The sequence below is a fragment of the Solanum verrucosum genome, unplaced genomic scaffold (genome assembly GCF_900185275.1).
Source record: "Solanum verrucosum unplaced genomic scaffold, falcon-dt-bn FXZP01000262.1, whole genome shotgun sequence".
NCBI lineage: Eukaryota > Viridiplantae > Streptophyta > Magnoliopsida > Solanales > Solanaceae > Solanum > Solanum verrucosum.
The window spans coordinates 2,557,712-2,582,119 of NW_026020366.1; the positions used below are offsets into that span (position 1 = coordinate 2,557,712).

The 24,408-nt window shown below is 36.7% G+C and overlaps 1 protein-coding gene across 3 annotated transcripts in view; it reads right to left on the reverse strand.

The window, feature by feature from the left end:
* Positions 1 to 1,424: 1,424 nt before the first annotated feature.
* LOC125837917 (uncharacterized) overlaps positions 1,425 to 24,408 on the reverse strand; it is a 31,011-nt gene continuing 8,027 nt past the window's right edge. Inside the window, exons 8-18 of one of the 3 annotated variants that reach the window (XM_049516995.1) lie at positions 23,576 to 23,650; positions 23,287 to 23,378; positions 20,313 to 20,442; positions 20,147 to 20,236; positions 19,689 to 19,766; positions 14,874 to 14,965; positions 14,088 to 14,153; positions 13,934 to 14,000; positions 11,598 to 11,686; positions 3,274 to 3,400; positions 1,425 to 2,063 (exon numbers count right to left, since the gene is read on the reverse strand). In XM_049516995.1, the coding sequence (XP_049372952.1) occupies positions 1,968 to 2,063; positions 3,274 to 3,400; positions 11,598 to 11,686; positions 13,934 to 14,000; positions 14,088 to 14,153; positions 14,874 to 14,965; positions 19,689 to 19,766; positions 20,147 to 20,236; positions 20,313 to 20,442; positions 23,287 to 23,378; positions 23,576 to 23,650 (1,002 nt within the window). In that variant the 3' untranslated portion in view covers positions 1,425 to 1,967. The remainder of the gene's footprint in view (positions 2,064 to 3,273; positions 3,401 to 11,597; positions 11,687 to 13,933; positions 14,001 to 14,087; positions 14,154 to 14,873; positions 14,966 to 19,688; positions 19,767 to 20,146; positions 20,237 to 20,312; positions 20,443 to 23,286; positions 23,379 to 23,575; positions 23,651 to 24,408) is intronic. The other 2 variants (XM_049516996.1, XM_049516997.1) reach the window with 2 other exon arrangements.

The window sequence follows — 24,408 nt, forward strand, 5'->3', positions numbered from 1 at the left end:
CTGCGAATGATTTTGAATAAGTGACTTGTCAAGACATCATTTAATCCAAATTATTTGAGCGAGATACATTATTTCATTGAACTCCAAGGCATATGTTTTAAAATTTTAATTAACTTATCAAGTATACAACTAATTACATAAGATGTATAACATTTGGATTATGTATGTAGAGGCCTTGAATAGAAGAAAAACTCTCGCAATTGATGAATAAAATGTTTGTACCACTTTTTGAAAATACAAATATAGACAATGAAACAATTAAATATCTTTACTAAACACCTTGGTGATGAATAACTAAAATAAAATGAAGAATTAATAACAAAATGCATAAACACTTAGAATCAAATCTTTTTGGTTTGAAGATTTAAAAAATATTTCATTTCATCTCTGGATAAAATATTCTTGACAATTTATTGTAGGGTTGTACCCACTCGAAAACACTTATATTATCAAATGTTCAGAAGTAGATTATTAACGTAGTTCACGACCGCGCAAAGCGCGGACTAGTAAGCTATAAAACCTATGACCTTAAATCTGCAAAAGTATTTGTCACTTTTTTAAGACAATAAAATCAGATTGGTGCGAGTAATGAACCTTGATAAATTTTGCTAAAACAAAATACTTTCACTGTTATTGTCACATCTTTTCCTATCATCTCCCAACAAGTTTAGCAAAAAACATATTTGAGAAGGCTTCTGGTCCAAATGCACTATTATCTTTTTTCAAAATATTTTTTTTTTCATTTCATCTCTTATGATATTTCGACATAAGATCATAATTGATCTTGATCCATTGACCTTTTGCTTCCCCTGTGCTCCGATAGGGATTTTGTCTAGGGTTTTAGAGAGAGCTTCTTTGGAATCATACAGGTTTTGCTGAATATATAATGTTATTAAGTGTACCTCACCTTCACAAAAATTAACTTTGAAAATGCATATATTTGGTCTTTATTTAAAAATCAATCTTGAAAAGGAAGTAAAATTTTATAAACAAACATAGTTCCCAAATCAAATCCATTGATAAGACGAATTGTCACAATAGGAGGCCAGTAGCTCTTGGCAATATCCTATTTATGCCACCAAAACTATTCAACTCACCCCTAAAAAGAATCAGTATGTAAAGCCAGTCCAGTATATCTAAGGTTATTTTCTGTAACTGTTGTGAACTCAATTTGCGTTTGCACTGAGAAATGCAGGCTCTTAGAAAGAATACAAAGACAAATAAACCTCCGTTTGGAGAATTAAGTAAAAGTTTAGAGGTAAAACTACTACCCTAAACCCTGTAAAGTTTCATCTTGAAAAGGACAATCACTTCCATTTTCAGTCGAAAAGTTGGTTCTGAGAAAAATGATGATTATTAATACAAATCTTGAACCCTGGACAAACTGATGGATGCATAATTTCAATAATGATAAGCAGGGAGAATATTGTGGATGGTGCACCTCCTGGAAGCTGTACAAGCAATACCATTGCTAAAGCACAGTAATGAAGGGATATGGATGCTACAGACACAAAGGAATGATCACCAAGTATACCATGAGAACTGACAAGTGAAAAATATCAACGAAAATCCAGAATTGTAAGTCAGTCGGTGTAGATACAGTTGCATCCACTACTTATGACTTACACCTCCACAAAGCATAAAGTTAACGGCTATATTTATACCACCTCCTTCATTTGCTCAAGGATCTAGCTGGGATCGAAATCAACTTCAGTGAATCATTACTCAGGTCAGACAATATGTTCTTCCATGATTCACACATAAAGCAAACAGAGCAATCTTCACCTTCCTCTACATACACTCCTTTGTATACTTCCAAATGACATGCGGTCTGAAACCTTGCCCTCTAACAAAGACTTTACACTTTCATCTAAAGCTCATCCTCCGCCAATATCTTCCTGCTGCACTTGCTAGAATGTGCAACTGAATTCTAGTTTGGTAGATGTGTATAACCATGTGAGCGAGATTTAGCTGGTTCCTCTAAGATTGCCTTCAGAGCAAGGAGAATCATATGCACCTTGAAATGACTTCCCTGTTTGTGAAATCACCAGGAGCGACGAGTGCTGCTTCCATAGAAGAATATAATGACTTGTTAGAACAGAAAATCAGCATCATATTGATATGTATGCTTCTATCAGTTACATGTTTTCCAGCATACTGTTTAGAGAAAAGCATTGCCTTAACAAGATAAGCAATAAACAATGATTGTACCAGGTTCCCAGAGACTACAAGCATTTCAAATTTTATTCACTTCTTTTAAAATTGTGATCCCTTTGAAACAGTCTCAGGGTAACTTGGGCTTTGACTGTAAAGAGATGGAGGTTCTATTTTCATACAGACAAAGCAGTTACTGCCTCTACAGGAACTGCATTTAAAAAAACCACAGGAAGATTCACAAGAAACTGAAGAAAGGTGGCAGGACTGAAGTCTACATCTGAATGCCCCTCGTCTGCTGAGTTGGTGGCTGCTTGGACTCGTCATTGTCCATAAAATATCATTGTCTTGAGTATTATGTATGTAATAGCAGAAGTAAACATTAAAATAAGATTGACCAAAGGTTGCCAATACAGAAAACGTAACATCAAATTTGAATTTGATTAATTATTTGAAATTCTTAAAACTTTTGAAAATAGTATATAAAAGACATAATAAATGGCATGGTGTAAAACAGTCTGCAACATAATGTGAAGAATATTCTGAAGACAACTGCAGTCTTTTTATGAATTGCAAGGTCATATTTCAGCTTTGGTGCATGTATTTTTGCAATTTTTGGCCTTCGCTGGTCCATGTCCAACTCCACTTTAGACCTACTGCATTTCTGGAAAGAAAGGGAGTGAACAAGAAGTACCTGAAGAGTTGGAACACTACACCACACATCATCTGAAGGACTATTTGGCTTGAAAGAAACAGTTGAATTTTCTAAGGCATAAGGACAAACATACTTAGCCTTAAACAAAGATGCTTTACTAGTTTTTTGGTGCAACTTGTCTCTTGTAAATGATGTACATGCAATGTTAGACATGATAAGGGAGTCACACGACTTGTAATTTCTTTCTACAGAACCGGCTCAGTGCAAGTTTGCCATCTATGAAAAAATTCATTATTTATAGAAAAAACATTCTGCAATATATCAAAATAGAACTAATGTAATACAAATAGGGACAAAAAACTACGATAAAATGACATGAGGTGCAAAGGCATCATATATATAGAAATATTTTGAGCAAAACCAGAAAATAAGGTCCATCAGGTAAGGTGAATCAGTATACAGACCTTGGTTCCAACCACAATGGTTCCACTTGAGGGATGAGTAATACATGCAGTAACACCTTCAGTTGTGGGAATGAATTGATTTTGCTTCTGCGGGCTCTTTACTCCGTAAAACTCTTGCATCTCTTCACTATAAGAAGAATACCCTCATTTAAGCAATATTCTCAAAGAAAAAATGAACAACATTGAGGGTGTGTTGAGTATGGAGTTGGTCAAAATGTTTTGGAAAACATTTTCTCTATGAAAACAAGTTCTTTTAAAATGAGGAAAATGACTTCTCTAATTAAAGTAAGGAAAACAAGTTCTATAAATGACAATCCAAGTTCATTGTCTCTTCCTCACTCACCCAACATCCCAACCCCTGCCGCTTGTCCATCCCACCCCCTATTAACTATCTTATCTTCTGTCTATTTTTACTAAGTCATAGGATATATTATAATTTTATTCATCTCTTGTTACTATTTTATTATAGTTTGAATGTCTCCTAATGCTATGGAGCTTATCTAGAAGTAACTATTAGTTCCTATTGCGTAAGTGGATAATTGCCTATACTTTAGCTTAAGCTTAGTAGATAGTTGCCAACATATTAGCTTAAGTTTAGTAGATAGTTGCCACTCCTATCATGAATGACGAGTCACCTTATCAAAAACTATTTGGTAGATCTCATGAGTCCTGACTATACCACCTTAAAAAATATTGGTTATTGTGAGAAATATATGAGAAGAATATTATTGAATTGTTGCTTTTTACATTATTACATTGAGACCCTATTTATAGACCCTAGAATACAATCCTTTACCAAGTAGGATACTATTTAGTATTCCTATTTCTATTTCTATTCCTATTCCTATTCCTATTCTAATAGGATTGTATAAACTTATTCCTATTCTAATAGGATTGTATAAACCTATTCCTATTCTAACACTCCCCCTCAAGCTAGTGCATACAATTCATGTACCTAGCTTGTTACAAATGTAATTAACACGAGGACCGATGAGGGGCTTGGTGAGATATCTGCAAGTTGATCACTTGACTTCACAAATTTGACAATCAATCTCAATGGGCTTGGTCTTCTCATGAAATACTGAATTTGATGCATAATGCTGATAAAACAGAGAGTGATAAAATTACAGTGTTGAACTTCCCAAACCAAGCTTGCAAAGACTGTTTCAGACCACAGAGTGACTTACGTAATCAACATACAAGGCTACTAAACTCCCCCTGAGCAACAAAATTAGGTGGTTGCTCCATATAGACTTCTTCACAATGCAACGGTCGCCGAAAGTGCTCAAAATCTAGTATAAAGTGTATGGATCATGTTGGAATCAATAGACGTGACAATATTTAACAAGAAAGTCACCGAAAAACTGGCCGGAACATGCTCATATGCCGGAGTATTAGATTTGATGGATAAAAGTGGTCACAATCTAAGAAATAAAATTATATGGGTAGGGTCGGAATTATGTCACGACCCAACTAGAAAATAGAAATTATATAGGATAGTTCGAATTGATGGAACGACCTCCATTGAAAAAGAGAAATAATATGGGTAGGGTCGGAATGATGACACGACCCTATTGAAAAAAGAAAATTATATGGGTAGGGTTAGAATGATGGCACAACCCTACGCAAATCAGATTTGAGGAGTCACCGGAAAGACGAATGGAACTATGCAAATCAAATTTGAGGAGTCACTGAAAAGACACATGATGCTATGCAACTCAAATATGAGAAAATAGTTCGGAAAAATCCACGATACTACACAAATTAAATATGAAAAATAGTCCGGAGAGATGCACGGTGCTACGCAAATCAGATATGCAAAACAGGTAGTCACCGGAAGGATGGCACGGTGCTACAAAAATTATATATGAAAAAGTAGTCACTGGAATGATGGCACGATGCTACAAAAATTAAATATGACAAAGTAGTCACCGGAAAGATGGCACGGTGCTACGAGTTAGATATAAGAAAGTAGTCACCGGAATGATGACACGGTGCTTACATAAATCAAATATGAGAAAATAGTCACCGAAAAGATACACGGTGACCCAACTTTTGCTAACATAATTGTTGGCCAGACGGGTGGCATATATGAGTAATAGCCGCCCGCCAGCAGCGGAAACACTTTGATTGTTTACTAAGATCGTAGAGGCTTTGATACCATGTGAGAAATATATGAGAAGAATATTATTGAATTGTTGCTCTTTACATTATTACATTGAGACCCTATTTATAGACCCTAGAATACAATCCTTTACCAAGTAGGATACTATTTAGTATTCCTATTTCTATTCCTATTCCTATTCCTATTCTAATAGGAATGTATACACTTATTCCTATTCTAATAAGATTGTATAAACCTATTCATATTCTAACAGTTATCTCTATTACCCATGGCTTAAACCTTATATATACCAAAAATAAAATTGAACCCCGATCCACCTCATGTGTATTTAGGTATCTCTCAGGCTCACCATGCTCATATATGCTTTGACCCAGTCCAGTCCAAAAAATATGTAAGTCATGATGTCTAATTTTTTGAAAAGAATTCACTTCTAAACAAATGTTCATCCATTTACGGAAATATACTTCCAATTAAGTTGGGATATCGACTCCAATGAGAACAGTCCAACAACGATTCAAACTTCTCCTCTCTCTATTCCGTCACTTATCTCAATCCATGTAGAGTCCAACTCTAACAATACAACCTATTCCCCTAGTGATGCTCACTCCTACAACAATGGCCAAGTACCAGGCAGAGACATCAGGTAATCCGCAACTCCCTGCCCCTTTTTCTTCACAACTTCGTGTCCTTCTTCTTCACACGACACTACTAGTTGCTACACATATGCCTCTACTCACATACTATAATGACCCTCCAGGTCATTTCTGTGTTATTGCCTTCTTTTCATCGTTTAGACCGTTCCTATAGAGACCTAAGTCATTTATGACTTACTGGGACTGACAATTTGGTCACATGGTTATTCGTTTCCATTCTGTGCAAGTTTTCGTATTTTGGAGCTTTTGAAACTTGAACAATTGACTTTGGTCAAAAGTTTAGAAAGACAGCCTCAAAATGCAATTCTAACGGTTATGTTAGCTCCATTACATCGAGTTAGTCTAGAAGGACCTTTCGTGCGGATCTCGAGGCTTTCGAGCTAATCTTGAGCCCCTTTGTGGAATTTGGCTTAGAGTGGAGCTTGGGTGTAGGACTCACTTTTTGTCGAGACGACCTTGATTAAAAATTTTGACGGATTCGTTGAGTTCGAAATGTCGAATTTGGTAAGGTAGCATATTTTGTTTGCGAGCACTGGGTTCCGAACGAATCCCGAGCACCCCGTTGGAGATTTTGGCATTGGCCAAAACCAACTGATGCACATCAGCTGGTGCAGACATATTTAACCTTCGCGTTCGCAAGCTTCTAGCCGCGTTTGCGATAGCCAGAAGACTGTCTCCTCGTTTGCAGGCTTCTGGCCGCATTTGCAATGGCCAGAAGACCTTGTCTCCTCGTTCGTTAGGCCTTAGCCACGTTCGCGGAGGCCAGCATGGTTGCCTTCCGCATTCGCGTGTGCTAGGCCGCGTTCGCGGAGGTTAGTGAAGTTACACTCCGCGTTCGCGAGCCAGCCGTCACCTTCGCAAAAAGTAAGGCCCCGACCCTCTGCGATCACGGAAGGTTTCCCCGCATTCATGATGAAGCTTTTGTCCAATCTTTTAAATAAAGACCAGACGCGTATCAGCTTAGTTAGGAAATTTCAAACTCGAATATCTTGAGCTACAAAGCTCCAAATTAGGTGATTTCAAGTCGTGGGTTTCCGGAAGGCTCGTGGCTACGCGTTGTAGTGATCGGGGATTGCCGAGGACTACTTGTTTGAGGTATATTCCCCCTAAAGGGACTTCCAGCCCTCTTGATGTTGCTTAAATTGGTGTTTTATTGGACGTTGTTGATTATATATGTTCCAAACCCCGAATCGGGTCCCGTTTTGGGATACAAGTTGGAGAGCTTGGATGAACCTTTTGACAAAGTCAATTCTAGGATTTCCGACACGGGTCACACATTCTCATTTTGACTCAAATTTTGTCTGTCTCTGATTAATGTGTTTTTGGTGTCTAAACAACCGCTTTGATGTTGTGATCCTATTTTTGATAGTGTGGCAGCATTCGGAGGCCATATGAAAAGAACAAGCTTTAGGGTTGTGAATTTGGAGCACGTGCGGTCTGCTTTGAGGTAGGCTATGGCTTCCCAACCTTTAGATTGAGCTCGAGAATGTAAATGCATGTTGATTTGTGTGAATTTGGGTTGGGTGGTTAGTCGATCATGCTTACTTACTCAGAAATCATGTTTTACACTTGCTTCAGGTTATTTCGGGACTTGTTGGCACGTTGCTCTTCTTTTTTGACCATCCCTACCTTGTGGCTTGATTGGTACTTTTTTCTACTGATGTCGAAAGCATGTTTTGGCCTTAGTCTAGGTGTAGACTATTATTTGCCTTAGACTAGCTAATTTTGGAACCGATAGGCCTTAGTTCTGCTTTGACGTTGTTTCGAACGACTTAGCTCCCTATAGAATGATGTAGGAGACTTAGGTCTGATAGAATGAGCCTTAGATTAGGTGATAACTCAGCTTTGATGACCTTTTATCCATAACTCCCTCTTTCTATAGCCCTTCGATTTACGATTAATATTTCGGGCCTTGCTTGGCGACGTGGGATTGGATTCAATTTAGGCTTGGAGTACTATATTGATTACCTTGGTATGGATGTCATTCTACGGTGGTACTATGATGATGATTTGGCATGGTAATCTTCAGCAGCTTTATGTTCGCAGATTCAAGGTCTGGTCACGCTGCTCTATTATTGGTCATAGATTCGAGGTCTGGTCATTTGATCTACAGCAGCAGTCCATGATTCTGACTCTTTATCCTCTACAAAGTTAATACATATCGGCTAGATCCTATTGGTTCTTGTGGAGGCCTATCCGCGGTTCAAGGTCCGAGCTACGCACTTTCTGGCTTTGGATGATCCTATTGATTACTTTGGGATGTTATCCATGTTTTGAGGTCTGGGCTACGCACTCTCCAATTCTGGATTCACCGGGTTCTGTTTTTAGTAGGTATAGCTATTTTGTGTACCCGTCGGGCTTTTGGAGGTCCATTCAGGTTTTTATTTAAACTTCACACGAGTGTACCTCCTAAGCTTATGGGTCCAGTTAGGTTTTAGTTAGTTACTTACTTCATTTCAGTCTTTTCTACACTCGTGTGCATTTCTGTTAGATTTCTGCTCTTTGATCTCTGTTGTAGTAAATTCTCGCTTTTCATATTGCCTTTACTTTTCTTGCTCAGTTGGCCTATGATGCCTACTGAGTACCTGTTGTTTTGGTACTCATGCTACACTCTACATCTGTTTTGTGATGCAAGTTCGAGCACCAGCTATCAAAGTTGAGATCGAGCCAGCAAGCGTAGTATTCGTAGGTGAGGGTGAGCACGTGGTTGTCCTGGATCATACCTGTCTCCATCTGTATTATTTGACTAGTCTTTTGCGTTTTGAGACCGGTCTGCTTGTTTTGGTCCACTTTTGAGACTTGTACTATTTTATTTAGTAGCTCTATACTCGTGACTTCTAGGTTCTAGGATGGATCTTTTGGCTTTACGTATATATATGCTTTGCTTCCGCTCTATTCTCCTTTTATTTCTATTAAATTGTTTATTCTTGTTTAGCTTCTACCCCTATAACCATTACTTGACATTTCGGGTTACAGGTTGGCTTACCTACTAGTGGGTTATAGTATGTGCCATCATGACCTCAGAGATCAGGTCGTGACACATACCAGAGATGCAAAACCATAGCTAGCAACCTACAATCCATACAGCCAGAGAAGCCACTCCTCCACCCTTGTCATCCCAACAAAATCCAAATCCAGAAACCAAGCAGTTAAGCCCTCTCCTTCTATACCTGCTGCCCTGATTCCCCCAACACCCCCAAACCGTATTGTAACTAGGTCACAGAATAATATCTTCAAGACAAAAAGAAAACTCTCTTTTCTGACACATTTGACTCCTACACTTGTAACTTTCAAACAAGCCAATAAACATGAAGAGTGGAGACAAGCCATGAGAGTAGAGTATGATGTTTTAATAACCAAACCATAAAATTAGTGCTATCTATAGTTATGCAACACAATTGGCCAATCCATCAACTTGATGTCAATAATGCTTTCCTACAAGGAAAGTTGGATGAAGAAGTTTCTATGCCTCAACTCATTTATTAATCCCCAATTTCCAACTCATGTTTGCACACCGAAGAAGGCTATTCATGACCTCAAACATGCCCCCCAAGCTTAGTAAAATATTCTGAGTGAACATCTGCCGAGAATGGGCTTTGTCAAAACAAAATCTGAAACCTCTTTATTTGTATGGAAGCATTTGGATGTAACTATTTATGTGCTTGTCTATGTTGACGACATCATAATCACTGGAAACCATATACTAGTTATTAAATTTGTCATCAAATTCTTCGTAGAAATATTTTCATTGAACGATTTTGGCTATCTGAACTACTTCTTGGGTGTTGACGTTAAGAAAGTACCGAACGGTCTCATTCTTTCACAATCAAAATACATTTTGGGCATACTTTCTAAACTGGATATGGACAATTGTAAAGGTGTTCGTGTTTCTACTCCCATGTGTTCCAGATTACCACTTTGAGTATGCTGATGGTTCTCCACCTATTGATGCCACGCGCTACCAGTGCACACTTGGAAAATTGCAGTATTTGTCCCTCATTCGTCCAAATATTCTTATGAAGTCAATAAATTGTCACAATTTATGCATGCTCCTACTCATGAACATTGGAAAGAGATTAAAAGAGTATACGGTATCTCAAAGAAACTGCAAGTTCAGGACTTTGCATCCTTTGCAGCTGACTCTAATTTGTATGTGTATGCTGATGTGGACTGGGATGGCGATCCGAATGACAAAATCTCTACATCAGGTTCATCCTTTTCTTTGGGCCAAATCCAGTCAGTTGGTCGTTAAAAAAGCAACATGATGTGCCCCCAAGGCCTAGCTCAAGTGGCAAAAGGTGGAGGATTTGTGGCTTAGGTCGCAGGTTCAAGCCCCACACCATGCAAAGCGAAGCCTGGTATTTAAGTGGAGAAGGATAGAGGGGCAGGCCCATTATCCACCGGGTTTAGAAGGCTGTGATTGGTCCAAAGGGCGGGTCACAGACGGATTTCTCGATTATCAAAAAAAAGAAAGCAACATGATGTGGCTCGCTCATCCACCAAGGCAAGTATAAATCAGTCACCAATGCACTTGCAGAGCTCACTTGGGTGAGAGACTTCATGAGTTACATGTGACGATTTCGAAGTAACCAACAATCTACTATGACAATGTTAGAGTTACTTATTTATCTTACAACCTAGTGTTTCATACCCGTATGAAACATATTGTTGTAGATTTTGCATATGTCCATGACCAGGTTCAAGCTCATTGAGTTCATGTTACTCATACTCATGCTTGTGATCAACTTGTTGATACCTTCACCAAGCCACTGCCTAATCAGCCTTCACTAGATATCGTTCCAAGTTAGGCATTGTAATTTGTTACACCATGCCTAACTTGAAGGGGTGTATTAACTATCTTATGTGCTGTCTATTTTCACCAAGTCATAGGATATTATTTTATTTATCTCTTGTTACTATTTTATCATAGTTTGAACAAGTCTCCTAATGCTTCGGAGCATATCTAGGAGTAGTTATTAGTTCCTATTGTGTGGGCAGATAGTTGCCTACACTTTAAGCTTAAGTTTAGTAGATAGTTGCATACACTTTAGCTTAAGTTGGTTGTAGTTCATGTATTTAATGTTGGATGACAGATTCAATAAGATGATCCCTTTGACCTCCTCATCTGAATCTTTATACCCACCCCTTAACCCCACCTCATACCATTCCCATCGTGTTTAGTTAGATTACATATAAATACTCTTGGGATAATATTTATTTGCTTAATTACCAAACACTAGAAAATAAGTAAAAATTCTATTTGTTTTCCAAGAAAACATTTTAACACACCGTGCATCCCCCAGATTTTGTCAATTTGGCCAGTTAAGAATCTAAGTCGAAAAGAAATCATATGTAAGGATCTGCAGCAAGTACGTCAAAACTAGAAACAGAAAATCAGAACAGTCCACTAAGGCCATCAAAGAAATCATACGAAAAGATCTGCATCAAGTACCATGAAAGTATAAAAACAAAAAAAAAACTCAACAGTCCACTATGAACATCTAATGTAAATATGTCAAAGGAAATAACAGAAAACTGAAAATTACTTGAAATCCACATGGCAAGGGGAGCTTCGATCTGGATAGAAATCCAAAAGATAGAGCCCATTACTTGACAATGATCCAACGACATAAATCTGCAGCAAAAGAAATTTCAGTAGAACATAAGAACTCACATTGCAGAAAAATATTCTATTTGAAGCAAACAGATATGTAAATTGTTATAGAATGTTCATAGACACATCTTCATATAGTATACATAGGTATAGCTATTGATAGAGTTTCTTATTTTGTTTCCTCAAATAGTTTTACTTGTACAGAGGAGGCGTATCCAGAATTTCGGGATGATGGGTGTGTTGATATCCAGGATTTCGGGATGATGGGTGTGTTGACTTGTACAGAGGCGTATCCAGGATTTCGGAATGATGGGTCTGTTGAAGTGTGGTCATCTCATCTAAAAGCTTAAGTTGTTAGAGAGAGCACATTTTTATAAGTTAATTATATTCTCAACACACCCCTTCACGTGCGGGCCTAATTCTTTTTCGTGGGTCAAGCACGTGGAAATTCTTTTTGATATGGGTGGTGGTGAGATTTGATCCCAGGACCTCTACCTGCTCTTATACCGTGTTGAAGTGTGTGACCATCTCATCTAAAAGTTTGAGTTGTTAGAGAGAGCACACTAATATTAGTTAATTATATTCTCAACAGGGTGCACTATTGCAAATAGGTGGATCTAAGATATAAATTCGATCGATTTGACATTTAGGTTCTTATTACTAAATATCGTTTAAATTATAAAATTATAGGTCCAAATTAATTTTTATCTATTCAAAGAGTGTATGTGTGTGTGTGTATATATATATATATATATATATTTCGCGCCGAAGGTATTGAGATCGACTGAACCCATTGATTGTATGTTATATCATCTAGTACTACTAGTTTTATTAGTTTAATTATATAAAAACAATTATAGTGCCAAAAAAATTAGGAATTTCAAAAGTGACAAACTTGAAAATTTTGAAAGATTAAAGATATATATATATATATATATATATATATATATATATATATATAAAGTGCTACCAATAACCATGTGTTACCCAATTTTAGAAAGAAAAATAAAACAAGATAGATATAAGATTCAAATTTCTAAACTCACTTAGAGAGGTGCACCCAATCATCATTGCATTATATGATACTCTAGTGTGGATTCACATAACTCTCTCTTGGAAAAAAACGAAAAGAAGATTACTCCATTGTCTCAGTGTTTTACATAAATCAAACACTATAAAGGAGGGTAAGCTGCAAATAACAACCAGACCATCAATTTCACTTCAAATAATTTTTCCGAGGTTTATGTTCCATGCAAAAAACAAAGAGCATGCAGCATCTCCAAACAGCATTCACAAAGCACTTTCTCCCCCTTCCTCCGCCCCCAAGGCTTACCCAAAATGAATCAAGAAGAAAAGATATAAAAGGATGATCCACATAATTGTAAATCAGCCTTTGAAACAGGGGATCAGACTCATAGAAACAATCCACTGAGATATAATCCTTGCCCAAAATATCAGTATCTTCCATCTAGTTTCCTCATGCACAATTAACTGATGATTGTTTAATGCAGTCAAGTTGAAACCAGTTTCTCTCACCATCCACATTATAGAAACAAACAAGCCATTTTGAACGGTATTTTCAGTCATGATCTTATGCATGGGAGATGATCAAAATATCAGCATGATGGCTTAGGGTCAAAAATTAGCAGAAAACACTCGTAAAGTTTTAAAATTATAAATTAAAATGGAGAAAAAAAAGCCTACTATCACCTGCTGCTACCTCTCATCGACAACAACAACAAAGCCAGTGAAATCCCACAAGATGGGGTATGGGGAGGGTAGAGTGTGCGCAGACCTTACCACTACCTCTTAGGAGTAGAGAGATTGTTTCCGAAATACACCAGCTCAAGCAAATCAAAGAAGAAATCAAAATAAAAACCTTTTGGAACTCTTAGTACTTAATGATGCCAAAAGACTTCTTATTAAATGCATAATATTGTATAAAATAGGATATTAAATTGACCACTCCTCTAGAACATATAACGGCCAACTGAATTCACTCATTCCCTCAACTTTCAAACAGATGATAAATTAGAGATGAAGCCCCTCCATACCAATACTTATCATGGCCAAATGCGATATGAAATTTAAAACACAGTATAAGTGACTAATCTAAAGTATATAAAACCAGATTTTAAGAGAAAAAAACCATTATTTTTGACAGAATAGCTTCTAACAAAAACCATCTTAACAAAAATGAATCTACGGTACACTGTCATAACTCAAGGGGAACTAAAGAAGTATGTGCAGCAGAAGGATTAGTCTTACAGAATATGCTGGTATCCATGAAGGTTTCCGTAAACAGCGTAAGTTAGCCAAATCATTGAAGTCATCCCTACACTCGGGAAGAAGATAAATTATGTAAGATAATAGTAAACAGATCGTCCTTTAGAATACTGAACTAGAAATGTCTTTTACTCACAACCAAGGTGGAGGAGGACAATGAATATGTGTGACTTTCAAACTATGGACATCCAAAACACCTGACCTGTAAAAAAAAAGAAACGAGACTTACAAACAACTAAGGAATAGTATATGTATTAGTGGAAAAACAAGTCAGCACCAACACTTTGGTAGTATGTCACAATTAGTTTCAAATAAATAGCTAATAATCAGTACTTAGGAATAAATATCGCACACAAGTATACATTGACAGACAGGAGAAAGTGGTGATTGCTCTTTGATTTCATCCGCTTGCTCTCACACTTCAGTGTGTGCATTCGAGACATGTATGAAATATCTGTGGCTGCTTGATGCCAAAGGTACAAAGGTACCACAGCGTCAATTAGCATAAGCGTGTAATATTAACTTCAGCAATCCAAAATAAAACACCCAACATAGGACCTACTTTCATGCAGGAATAATCAGAAAAAACACAACGACAAAGCCTTGGAAGCATGCTAAGTGTATGGGTCACGTGAAAATCTTTGATCATGATTCATGACTCAGAGAGTTTCCTACTCCACCTCAAGTTTGAAATAATCTTATTGACACCACCATTACGTAACAAGAGTTCTACCAAAAATATTCCAGTACCTTCTCTGTTACACAAAAGTAAGTATGTGAATGACCTGACATCAATAGAACGCATTCCAATAATAACAGAGAAAAGCCACCTAATAAGCAACGCATAATTCAGCACACTGGGCATAAAAATGCATCAAGAAGTAAAATGAAAGAATGTCTATGCATTTCCTTTCCAACTTACCAACCATCGTCAAGATGAAATGCCAATTGATTTTGACAAGATGGATTTATGTCAATGGAGTGTATTTCCTTCGATACTATATTTGACTGAGCCTGTAAAATGATATCTTGAATAAGATAGAAATAGCAAATGTATGTAAATTATGAGAATAACTATAGATAATGTGAAAACGGAAGAGAAGATGAGAGGAACTCGGCTTGGTTATTCCCTCAAGCTATTGTGGTTTAAATAACTATGTTCAAAGGTCTTAAAAAGGAAAGGAAATCAATACCTAATTACAAATCACAACGATTCTAACCCTCCCCATCAAGTTGGTGCATAAAATTTTATGTACCAAGCTTGCTACATATATAACTCGTCTTGGGACGGCTAGGGACTTTGTGAATATGTTGTAAGCTGATCATTTGACCGCACAAACCTTCTGACAAAAATTACAACCAATCTTTGTGTTTGTTTCTCTCGTGAAACACTAGACTTGATGCAATATAAAGTGCAACTTCATTATCGCACACAAGTTTCATTTCCTTAATCTCTCCAAATTTCAACTCCTTCAATAGTTGCTTGATCTGTCGGCACTACCATAGCCTGATATTGTTTGTGCATAGATTTAGCAACAACATGTTGTTTCTTACTTTTCCAAGATACCAAATTTTTCCCAACTAGAACATAGTATCCAGAAGTGGATCATCCGTTAGGGTATGACCCTACTAGTCTGATATCCAACAATTTTCTCATGCCCTTGGTCTTTGTAAAGTATTCCTTTACCTAGAGCAGATTTTATGTATCAAAGAATGCAATTAACTGCAGATGCCTCTCACAAAGAGAATCCAAGAATTGACTTACAACACTAACCAGGAAGCCAATATCAGGTTGAGTCACAGTGAGATAGTTCAACTTTCCTACCAGCCTCCTATATCTCACAGGATCATTGATGGGCTCTCTGACCAAGTAGGAGCTTAATATTTGGATTTGATGAAGTATCAATAGGCCTACAATTTGCCGTCCCTATTTACTCAATAATACCAAGTACGTACTCCATGAAATGGCAATTGAACCGCAATTCCTAATTTGGATTGAGTAACCCCAATGCCCAAGAAGTACCTCAATCGACCAAGATCCTTAGTCTAAAAGTGTTGAAAAAGGTGATGTTTCAATTTGGTAATTCCCTCGTCACTGTTACCCGTGATGACTATGTCATCAATGTAAACCACTAAGTGCATGCATAAAATTGGGGCAAAGTGACAATAAAACACAAATGATCAGCTTCACTTCATACCATACCATGTCAAATGCCTTAATAGCCATGCTTAACTTCTCAAACCATGCCCGAGGAGACTGATTCAGACCATAAAGTGCTTGCCGTAGTCTGCACACCATGTTACTAGACTCCCACTGAGCAACGAAACCAGGTGGTTGCTCCATATATACCTTATATTCAAGTCTATTGATGATTTCTTAATTACCGTGTAAAATAGTAAAGTTGATCAATCTATTAATGATTTTTTAATTACCATGTAAAATAAAAAGTGTCCATCTAATATTGGATGGAGGGAGTACAAGTCACCATGATTGATAATTTAAAATATTTAAAAAATAGACTTGTTTGAATCGCGAAATTTGGAAGGTGCCCCATGAATTGAGACGCAGGAGTATCTTTTAGGTATTTAAATACATTGTTTGTAATTGACCACTGGTATTTCCTCTCAAACAATGGCTAACACTAGGATTTTACCCCATCTATGTTTTTCCTTTTCATTTCATTAATTAGCTGCAATATTTTTGTCAGAGTCCATCAAAAGTTGCAATGGAATTAGCTAAAAATATTATACAAAGTATTGTGTGCACGGAATAAGAGTATGCAACACTCTTTCCACTTCCAAGAAATTACAGTAAGTGTGATTAAACCTCTCATGCTTAGATGAAAAATAAAGTTGATCATACTCTAATTTCAACTGCATCAGTAAATTATTTTGGTTTTCGCATTACCTTTCACATTATATTTAACCCTCTTGTATTCTTATTTTGTCTTGCCTTGTGAATAGTTTAAAAAAATGCATAATTTAAAATAAATAAATAGTTCAAAATTTAAGAAAATTTTGGACTTCTTTTTCATATTGATGTTCTTAACTATTATTGTCTTAGAGCCCGTTTGGCAATACGATATGAAATGATGAGATGAAGTTGAAGTTTTGTTTGGACATGCAATTTGAACTTTTTATGTTGAATGTTTTCTCATAAACATAAAAACTCCATAAGTTGTAAAACTATTAAAATTGTCCCAATTCTTTGTACATCTTATAAAATAAGCAAAAGTTTATAAAATCGCATAATACACAATCACAAAGTTATTCTAAAAAAAATTATTGATCAAACTTTAACTTAATAAAAAGATAAAATTGAATATAAGTTGTATTGTACTAGTCTTTAATATAATCCTCTCACATAATACGGACAATCTTCTCACGTTGAACTTGCATTTCACAAGACACGACAAGACAAAATAAGAACACAAGAGGGTTAAATATAATGGGAAAACGAAAAAAATTAATTTACTAATGCAACTAAAATTAGAGTATGGTCAGCTTTATTTTTCATCTAACGCATGACAGGTCTGATCATATTTACTGTAATTTCTTGAAAGTGGAAAGAGTGTTACATACTCTTATTTTGTGTAGACAATACTTAGTTTGTATAATATTAGTAGTTAATTCCATTGCAACTTTAGATGGACGCTGATAGAAATATTGCAGCTAATGAATGAAATGAAAAAGAAAAACAAAGATGGGCTAAAATCCTATTGTTAGCCATTGTTTGAGAGGAAATACAAGTGGTCAATTACACAATGTATTTACATACCTTAAAGATACTCCCTTCGTCTCAATTTATGTGGCACCTTCCGGATTTTGAGATTCAACCAAATCTATTTTTGACCAAAATTTTTTGTATATCTTTTAAATATTTTAAATTGTCAATCATGATGACTTATACTCCCTCCATCCCATATTAGATGGACACATTTCATTGTACATGGTAATGAAGAAATCATTAATAGACTGATCAACTTCATAATTAAAACCCTCTCATTCACTCCTAAATTTCTACGCTCAAGAACTTTCAAAAAAAAAAAAACACTCAAGGCTTCAAGAAGCAAGATCTAAGGTTCATTCTCAAGGTCTCTTTCTTAAGTTCTTCGTCAAAAGGTATGTTTGAACATTCCCCATCTCAAACTACTCATACAAGGTTCATTTCTATTATTCATATTTTCTAAAATACGAATTGAGGTTAAGGTTGAGAGATGCTTTCATGAAAATTGATTACAAATGTTCCTCTCTTGTTAATTGTGTTCAAATTACTTTATTATGATTTCGGAACTTGGATTGTTCGTTTTGAATGGGTGAATTGCCTCCTATGATTTTGAAAAAGGTTTTTTGGTATCAATAACAGATTTGAGAATTTGTGAGATTTTCAAAAGCTTTGGTTTAAAATGGCGAACAAAGGGAATTTCCCATCCCAGTTAAATGTTAATGATATTGCATTTTTATGTTTGACTTATAACTTCAAAAGACTTGAATGATGGCATTGAACGGAATGCTTTAACATAAATGAGTCTTTGATTTTCAAACAATGAGTTAAGAGCTTTAAATGGTAAATTATACATTCAGCATGGTTATTATGGCTTGCAAGTGTTGGTATGATGATACTAATGGAAATATACCTTATTTGGATAACTTTAAATAAACGAAAACTTGTAAAGGTTTTAATGGGGGCTTAAAAAAAGTTTGGTAGTATCGCCGACAAGGTGTAAGGTCCTCGTGGCTTATCACTCGAATCCACATTTGCTGACATGAAAGGTCCTTGTCCTAAAATAGGGTTGACCATTGTATGTTGTTAATTGGAGCAGCCTTTACTGTCTTTTCTTTGGGAAAAATTGGTTTGTCAGATTCTTATATTTCTCAAGTCATGCAGTATACATGGATTGGGGCACTGGCCGGGGGGAGGCCGGACCCATATAGCCCATGGGTCGCTTTTATGTCGTTGAACACTACCCTACTCAAGATTAATGGTTTTCAAAAGGTCGACGTCTAAATGCTTTGGGTCTACACTTATGATTTTGTCTTTCCTTTATGATTATATTGTATGAATATATATTGTTTGTCTTTTCCCCCGGATTGTATACTAGTACTCGTCGTACTGACCGTCCTCAGCCGCTACATCGTTTGATGATGTAGGATCATTCATGGTTTCGGGCAATAGTAGATCATTCAGAGACAACAGTTAGCATTGTGGTGAGCTTTCCATCTTCTGAAAAGCAGACTTCTCTTTTATCCGTCTTTCCTCTGGTTTTCATGGTATTATCGATGGCCATGTCCAGACGTAGATATTATTATTATGTTAGTAGATATTTCATAGACCTATGGTTAGTTAGAATTGGTTATCTTATTAAGAGTCGAATTGGTTTTCCTCTTTGAATTCTTTTGAATATTAATTGTAATGGACCTCCTTTTTTGCATTGGTATTTGTATTGGATTATCCAGGTTAAGTAGGTTGGTTGGTGCTCTCGGGCCTAATTGAGTTCCGAGTGCCGTGTCACGTCTAGGGTGGGGTCTCGGGACGTGACATAAGAATATCGGGAAAATTGATAATTAGGATTATCTGCACTCAAACATGCAAAATACTAGCTTCAATGCCCTACCCGGCATGCTAATAAGTATACCAAGAAGAAAAAAATAGAATATATTGGGGAATGGAAAGACTAGATGATGTCACTATAGTTATTACTGTAGAATAAGATAATGGCTACCTAGCATGACTTACAAGTAAACATACCTTCAAAGAAGCAATTCTCTCTAGCTCAGATGCCAATTTAATTGCTGTCATAGGAGAATAACTTACCTGAAAACACAAAAGCTCTCTATTATACGCAATTAAGAATTTTACCAAAGTCATTGGGAATCAAAGATCACTTACTTTCTCATGTTCTACTTATTGATGGCGTAAATACAATTCGCATGATATCAATAACCAAAGATCCTTTTTTTCACTTTCGATCGACTAAAGTTATTAATATCTTTTATCGTAACAATAGTGAAATAAGAGATTTCATTATATATTTTCTCAAAGCCTCAAATACAAAAGACACATGAACTCACAATGGAAGAGAAAACAGGAGCAGTTCAAATTTACTAGTCAACTATTAAATCTGACATGGACAACCCTATATGTTGCATCATGATTGGAAGCCTAGAATAAAGAAACACACATAATATTAATACCACTCTGTTATTCTGGAAAGCTGCAGACGATCTTCCACCACGAATATCCCACATGTAAATAGTTCCCTGCTTGCTAGCTCCAAATATAACCTACTATTTGGAAAAAAGAAAATTTACAAATGGAAGTTGTTGATAGCTTTCAAAAAGAATCCATCTTAGTCGTAACCTGATCATCTGCATTCAATTTGATACTATTAAGAGGACTATTAGAATTGGTTGCTAGCTCAAGACATGGAAGATCACTGGCTCTTCTATCCCATATATTTATAACACCAGAGACATCAGAAGCAAGTAACCTGTTGAAGCAAGCATATCACTATTCATTAGGACCTAGAACAAAATATGGAAGTTATGTAACTACAAACCTTAAACTCCATTTTATAATTATAATGAAATCAGAAAAGATAAACTATAAACATGTTACAAAAATATAATTTAAGGTTGCAACTTATAAAAAAATATGTAGAATAAACACAAAAATGATTATTTAGAAAACTTAGTCTAACAAGAAATGTGACAATTAATATTGGATGGAGGGAGAATAGGTTTTCTCTCTAGGGGCACGTTAGGTGCCTGTAACTTGCACACCTCCCCAATGGCACAGGAACGACCGAAAAAAACCACCAACAATTTGCCAGCAACAAATGGACAATGTCAGCAGAAGGAGCGCCCTGTGACACAGGATCCTGGTACGGGCAAGTTGAAATAAACCATGAAGAATCAGGATAAATTTGATGACGAAGAGCTTCAATGGCCATATTTACCGAGTAGCAGCACATTCTGGAAAACATCATGTAATGACCCTAAAGGTAATTTTTGGAAATTTTCAGAAAATTACCATTTAACCCCTCCCGATAGTGAACCCGGTTTTTGGGTCGTGACACATCACCATCTCTAATTGTGAACAAGGTGCAAGTACAAAACAGATAGATGACCCTACTACCACACCAGTGAATTTGACGGGATCAACCAATGGAATAGTACCAATGGAGCCAACCTAGGTCTCTTCACCCCCTAAGGTTGACCCGAAACCTGACAAGACTGTGAAATTATGGGGATACTACATGAGATGCTAATGAGGGGACTTGGGCTGGTTTGGTAGTGGGCAACAAACTTGCTTCAAAAGGTATGAATCTCTTATACGTTTCACCAGTGATCGAAGAAGGTGGAATCATAGTCCATCTACTGAAGGAGGATCTTGAAGGTGGGAATCAGCAATGGGACAAAGATCTCATACTATATGTGGTAGGTAATACACCAACAATTGGATCAGTAGAAAAGTTAATTGCTATGCAGTGGAACTTTGTGTCGATAAGGTATTGTACAACACTGATGGCTATTTTGTGATTCATTTTAGTAGTACCAAAGAGGGATGAGGTCATTTTCACTGGACCTTACACACTGAATAATAGACTAATGATCATAAAGGCCTGGACAGTTGAGTTTGACTTCATTGAGGAGGTCTTAAAGGCCATTCCTCTGTGGGTGAAGCTTCCTAATCTTCCCCTAAACGGCTGGAACAAGGAGGCACTTAGCAGGATAGGGAGTGGCTTGGGGAGGCCACTTTGTGAAGATGATAGTACAATTAAGGCTGAGAGGATCTCTTATGCCCGGATGCTAGTTGAGAAGGATGTAACTAGGACTTCGCCCAGCTCTGTTAATGTGGGTGATCCTACTGGGAAGGAAGTGGATCAAACTGTGCTTTATGATTGGAGGCCACTGCACTGTCCAATATGCTGCCAAATAGGCCACTCTTGCCCTGCAATGAGAATGAAACAAGATGCTGCGCAGGCTGCAGACCAATAGGAAAAAAAGTAAGGGGTCCAATAGAAGCAGGAATGAAAGGTGAACAGTGTTTTAGATCCTAGCACAGATGATAATATTGATATCCAGGTAAGACTTAAGAGTCGGTTGCTTTTTGATGGAACTTATAGTAGTATAGTAACTGCTAATACATCTATCTCTACTGAAGTACTTGAAGGGGGCAAACAGTGAAAGGAAAATCAACTGCTAAGCAAGTGGTGTTCCACAGTGGCAGGGAATGGGGAGCCCAAATGCTTTCATTGTCCTTGTTGATACTCGTACTTCTACTTCCCAAGCCAGACTGGAGTTAAGGTGGAGTGATGAAGCACCTGACCCCCCCCCCTCCCTCTTTCCATTACATTAACAAAGGTGCTTGGAATGTCAGGGGTATCAATAAAGTATAAGCATAGTGGTTCACTAGCTTTTGCAAGTCGCATAAGGTAGTTCTTATTGATGTTATAGAGAATAGAGTTTAAAGAACCTAAGGCTCAGAAAATTATAAAGAAACTAGTAGGTAACTGGTGTTGGGTGGCTAACTACCAAGAGGGGCGGGGGGGGGGGGATTTGGGTGTTGCGGAACTAGGCTGTGGTTGATTTCAGAATGACAGAGATACATACACAGTTTATACATGGACAGTTGACTTTACTCCACAATCAAGCTAGTTTTAGCTACAATATTGTATATGGTCTTCAAGATAGTTCAAGATAGAAAGCTCTTTGGGAGGATCTAAAGGGGCTTATCAATGGTTCAACAAAACCAAGATTGATCATGGGAGATTGCTGCACTGTACAAGATGGGAGGTTAAAGACATTAAAGAGTTTGTCCAAGATACTGGTCTAGTAGAATTGAAGACTGTTGGCACTGGATACGTGAAGACAAGAGAGCAACTAGCTGATTCGTTTACAAAGGGCATTGAATGGAACTCGAGTTAATTATCTTTGTAACAAGCTAGGCATGATCAATACCACTCCAGCTTGAGAGGTGCTAAAGAATACATCTAGACACCCTATAATGAATGTAGACACCCATTAGTATAATGTACAGAGCCTACATATAGGGATTCATAGAATTTTCTTTTGATTTCTTTCCTTAATTAGAGCTCAATGTATATGTATGTGTACCTCTCACATTATGGAATAGACAATTTGGAAATTACTCCATTACCTTGTTCAGTATCAGTATCTAACTGTAGCCTTACAACAAAATCTTGTCAGCATTGGGCTAACAAATGACTTTTCAACATGACATGCCATCGTGATTTTAAGATCTGAAGTGTTAATTCAGTAACATATTAACTAGAGTGATATAATTGCTAAAAGAAGGCTGTTTGGCTGACCTTGAGTCATCATGGAAACAAAATGCTACATCAGAGAAACCTTTATGAGCATTATATCCATGAACAGAGATAGTATGCCTTTTCCGTAACACCTACACAAATAATAACAAAAGGTAAAACAACAACAATTCGCCTCAAATCACTTTGAGTTAACTACTTTATCTGCATTTTTGGGCTTTGTGGATGATATGACTTAGATAACTATGACAGTTGAAGCAACTCTACATTTTCTCTTGAAGAACAGAATGTAATTGTTTGAAACTCTAGTGAGACAGAAGATGGTACTTACTTCAACTGGTTCTGAAGATACATAACCAATGTCAAATATACATACATCTGAACTTTTCATAGATGTGCAAGCAACCTGATTTTGAGAACATAAGACGTGTCAAATCTAAAGTCCAACTAAAAGACATATATTCCAGATAGAACAAGATCTAAACTAATCAACTTGAGAGAAGACAAACAGACCTTAAAGCGAAAGTTTCCTATTAGGTACACATTTTATGTGGTGCAAAGTTCAACAAAACTGATAAGCTAAAACTAACGCTTCACTCGTCTGCACTTAATAAAGGTCTTAATTCAGATCTTTAGTCATTAAGTTTGTTTATTTTATTGGTCAACTCTTAATCATTAAGTGCATTTGTTTTTTAAAATTTAACAACCATTTAATGGGTCGGAGAAGATCTGAATGATTAAGATCTATAACAAAGTCGATATCTTTTGTTTCCATTAAGATTAAGACGTTTGAATTTGAATGCACATCTAAATGATTAAGATGTTGTCTCTAGATCTAAACATTTAATGATTAAGATTGTTTCTTTTTCAACATTTGAATGTCTAATATCATGAGTGTCTAGATGATACCTTTTATCCCAACACAATGTTCACGACTTAGTAAGGCATAATGTTTATGAATCACAAGAATGGCATTAAGAACTAAATCTCGTGTCAAGCACAAAGGCCAGGATGTGGTGGATAATATCCCATGACTATATTATGCCTACGCGACCAGGTCCGAACTCCGAACACACAGATAGTATTCCATCTCTATATGACGGATAGTATCCCAAATGGCTAAAGAAGAAAATGATGACATCCCAAAAGCTAAGGTATAAAAGT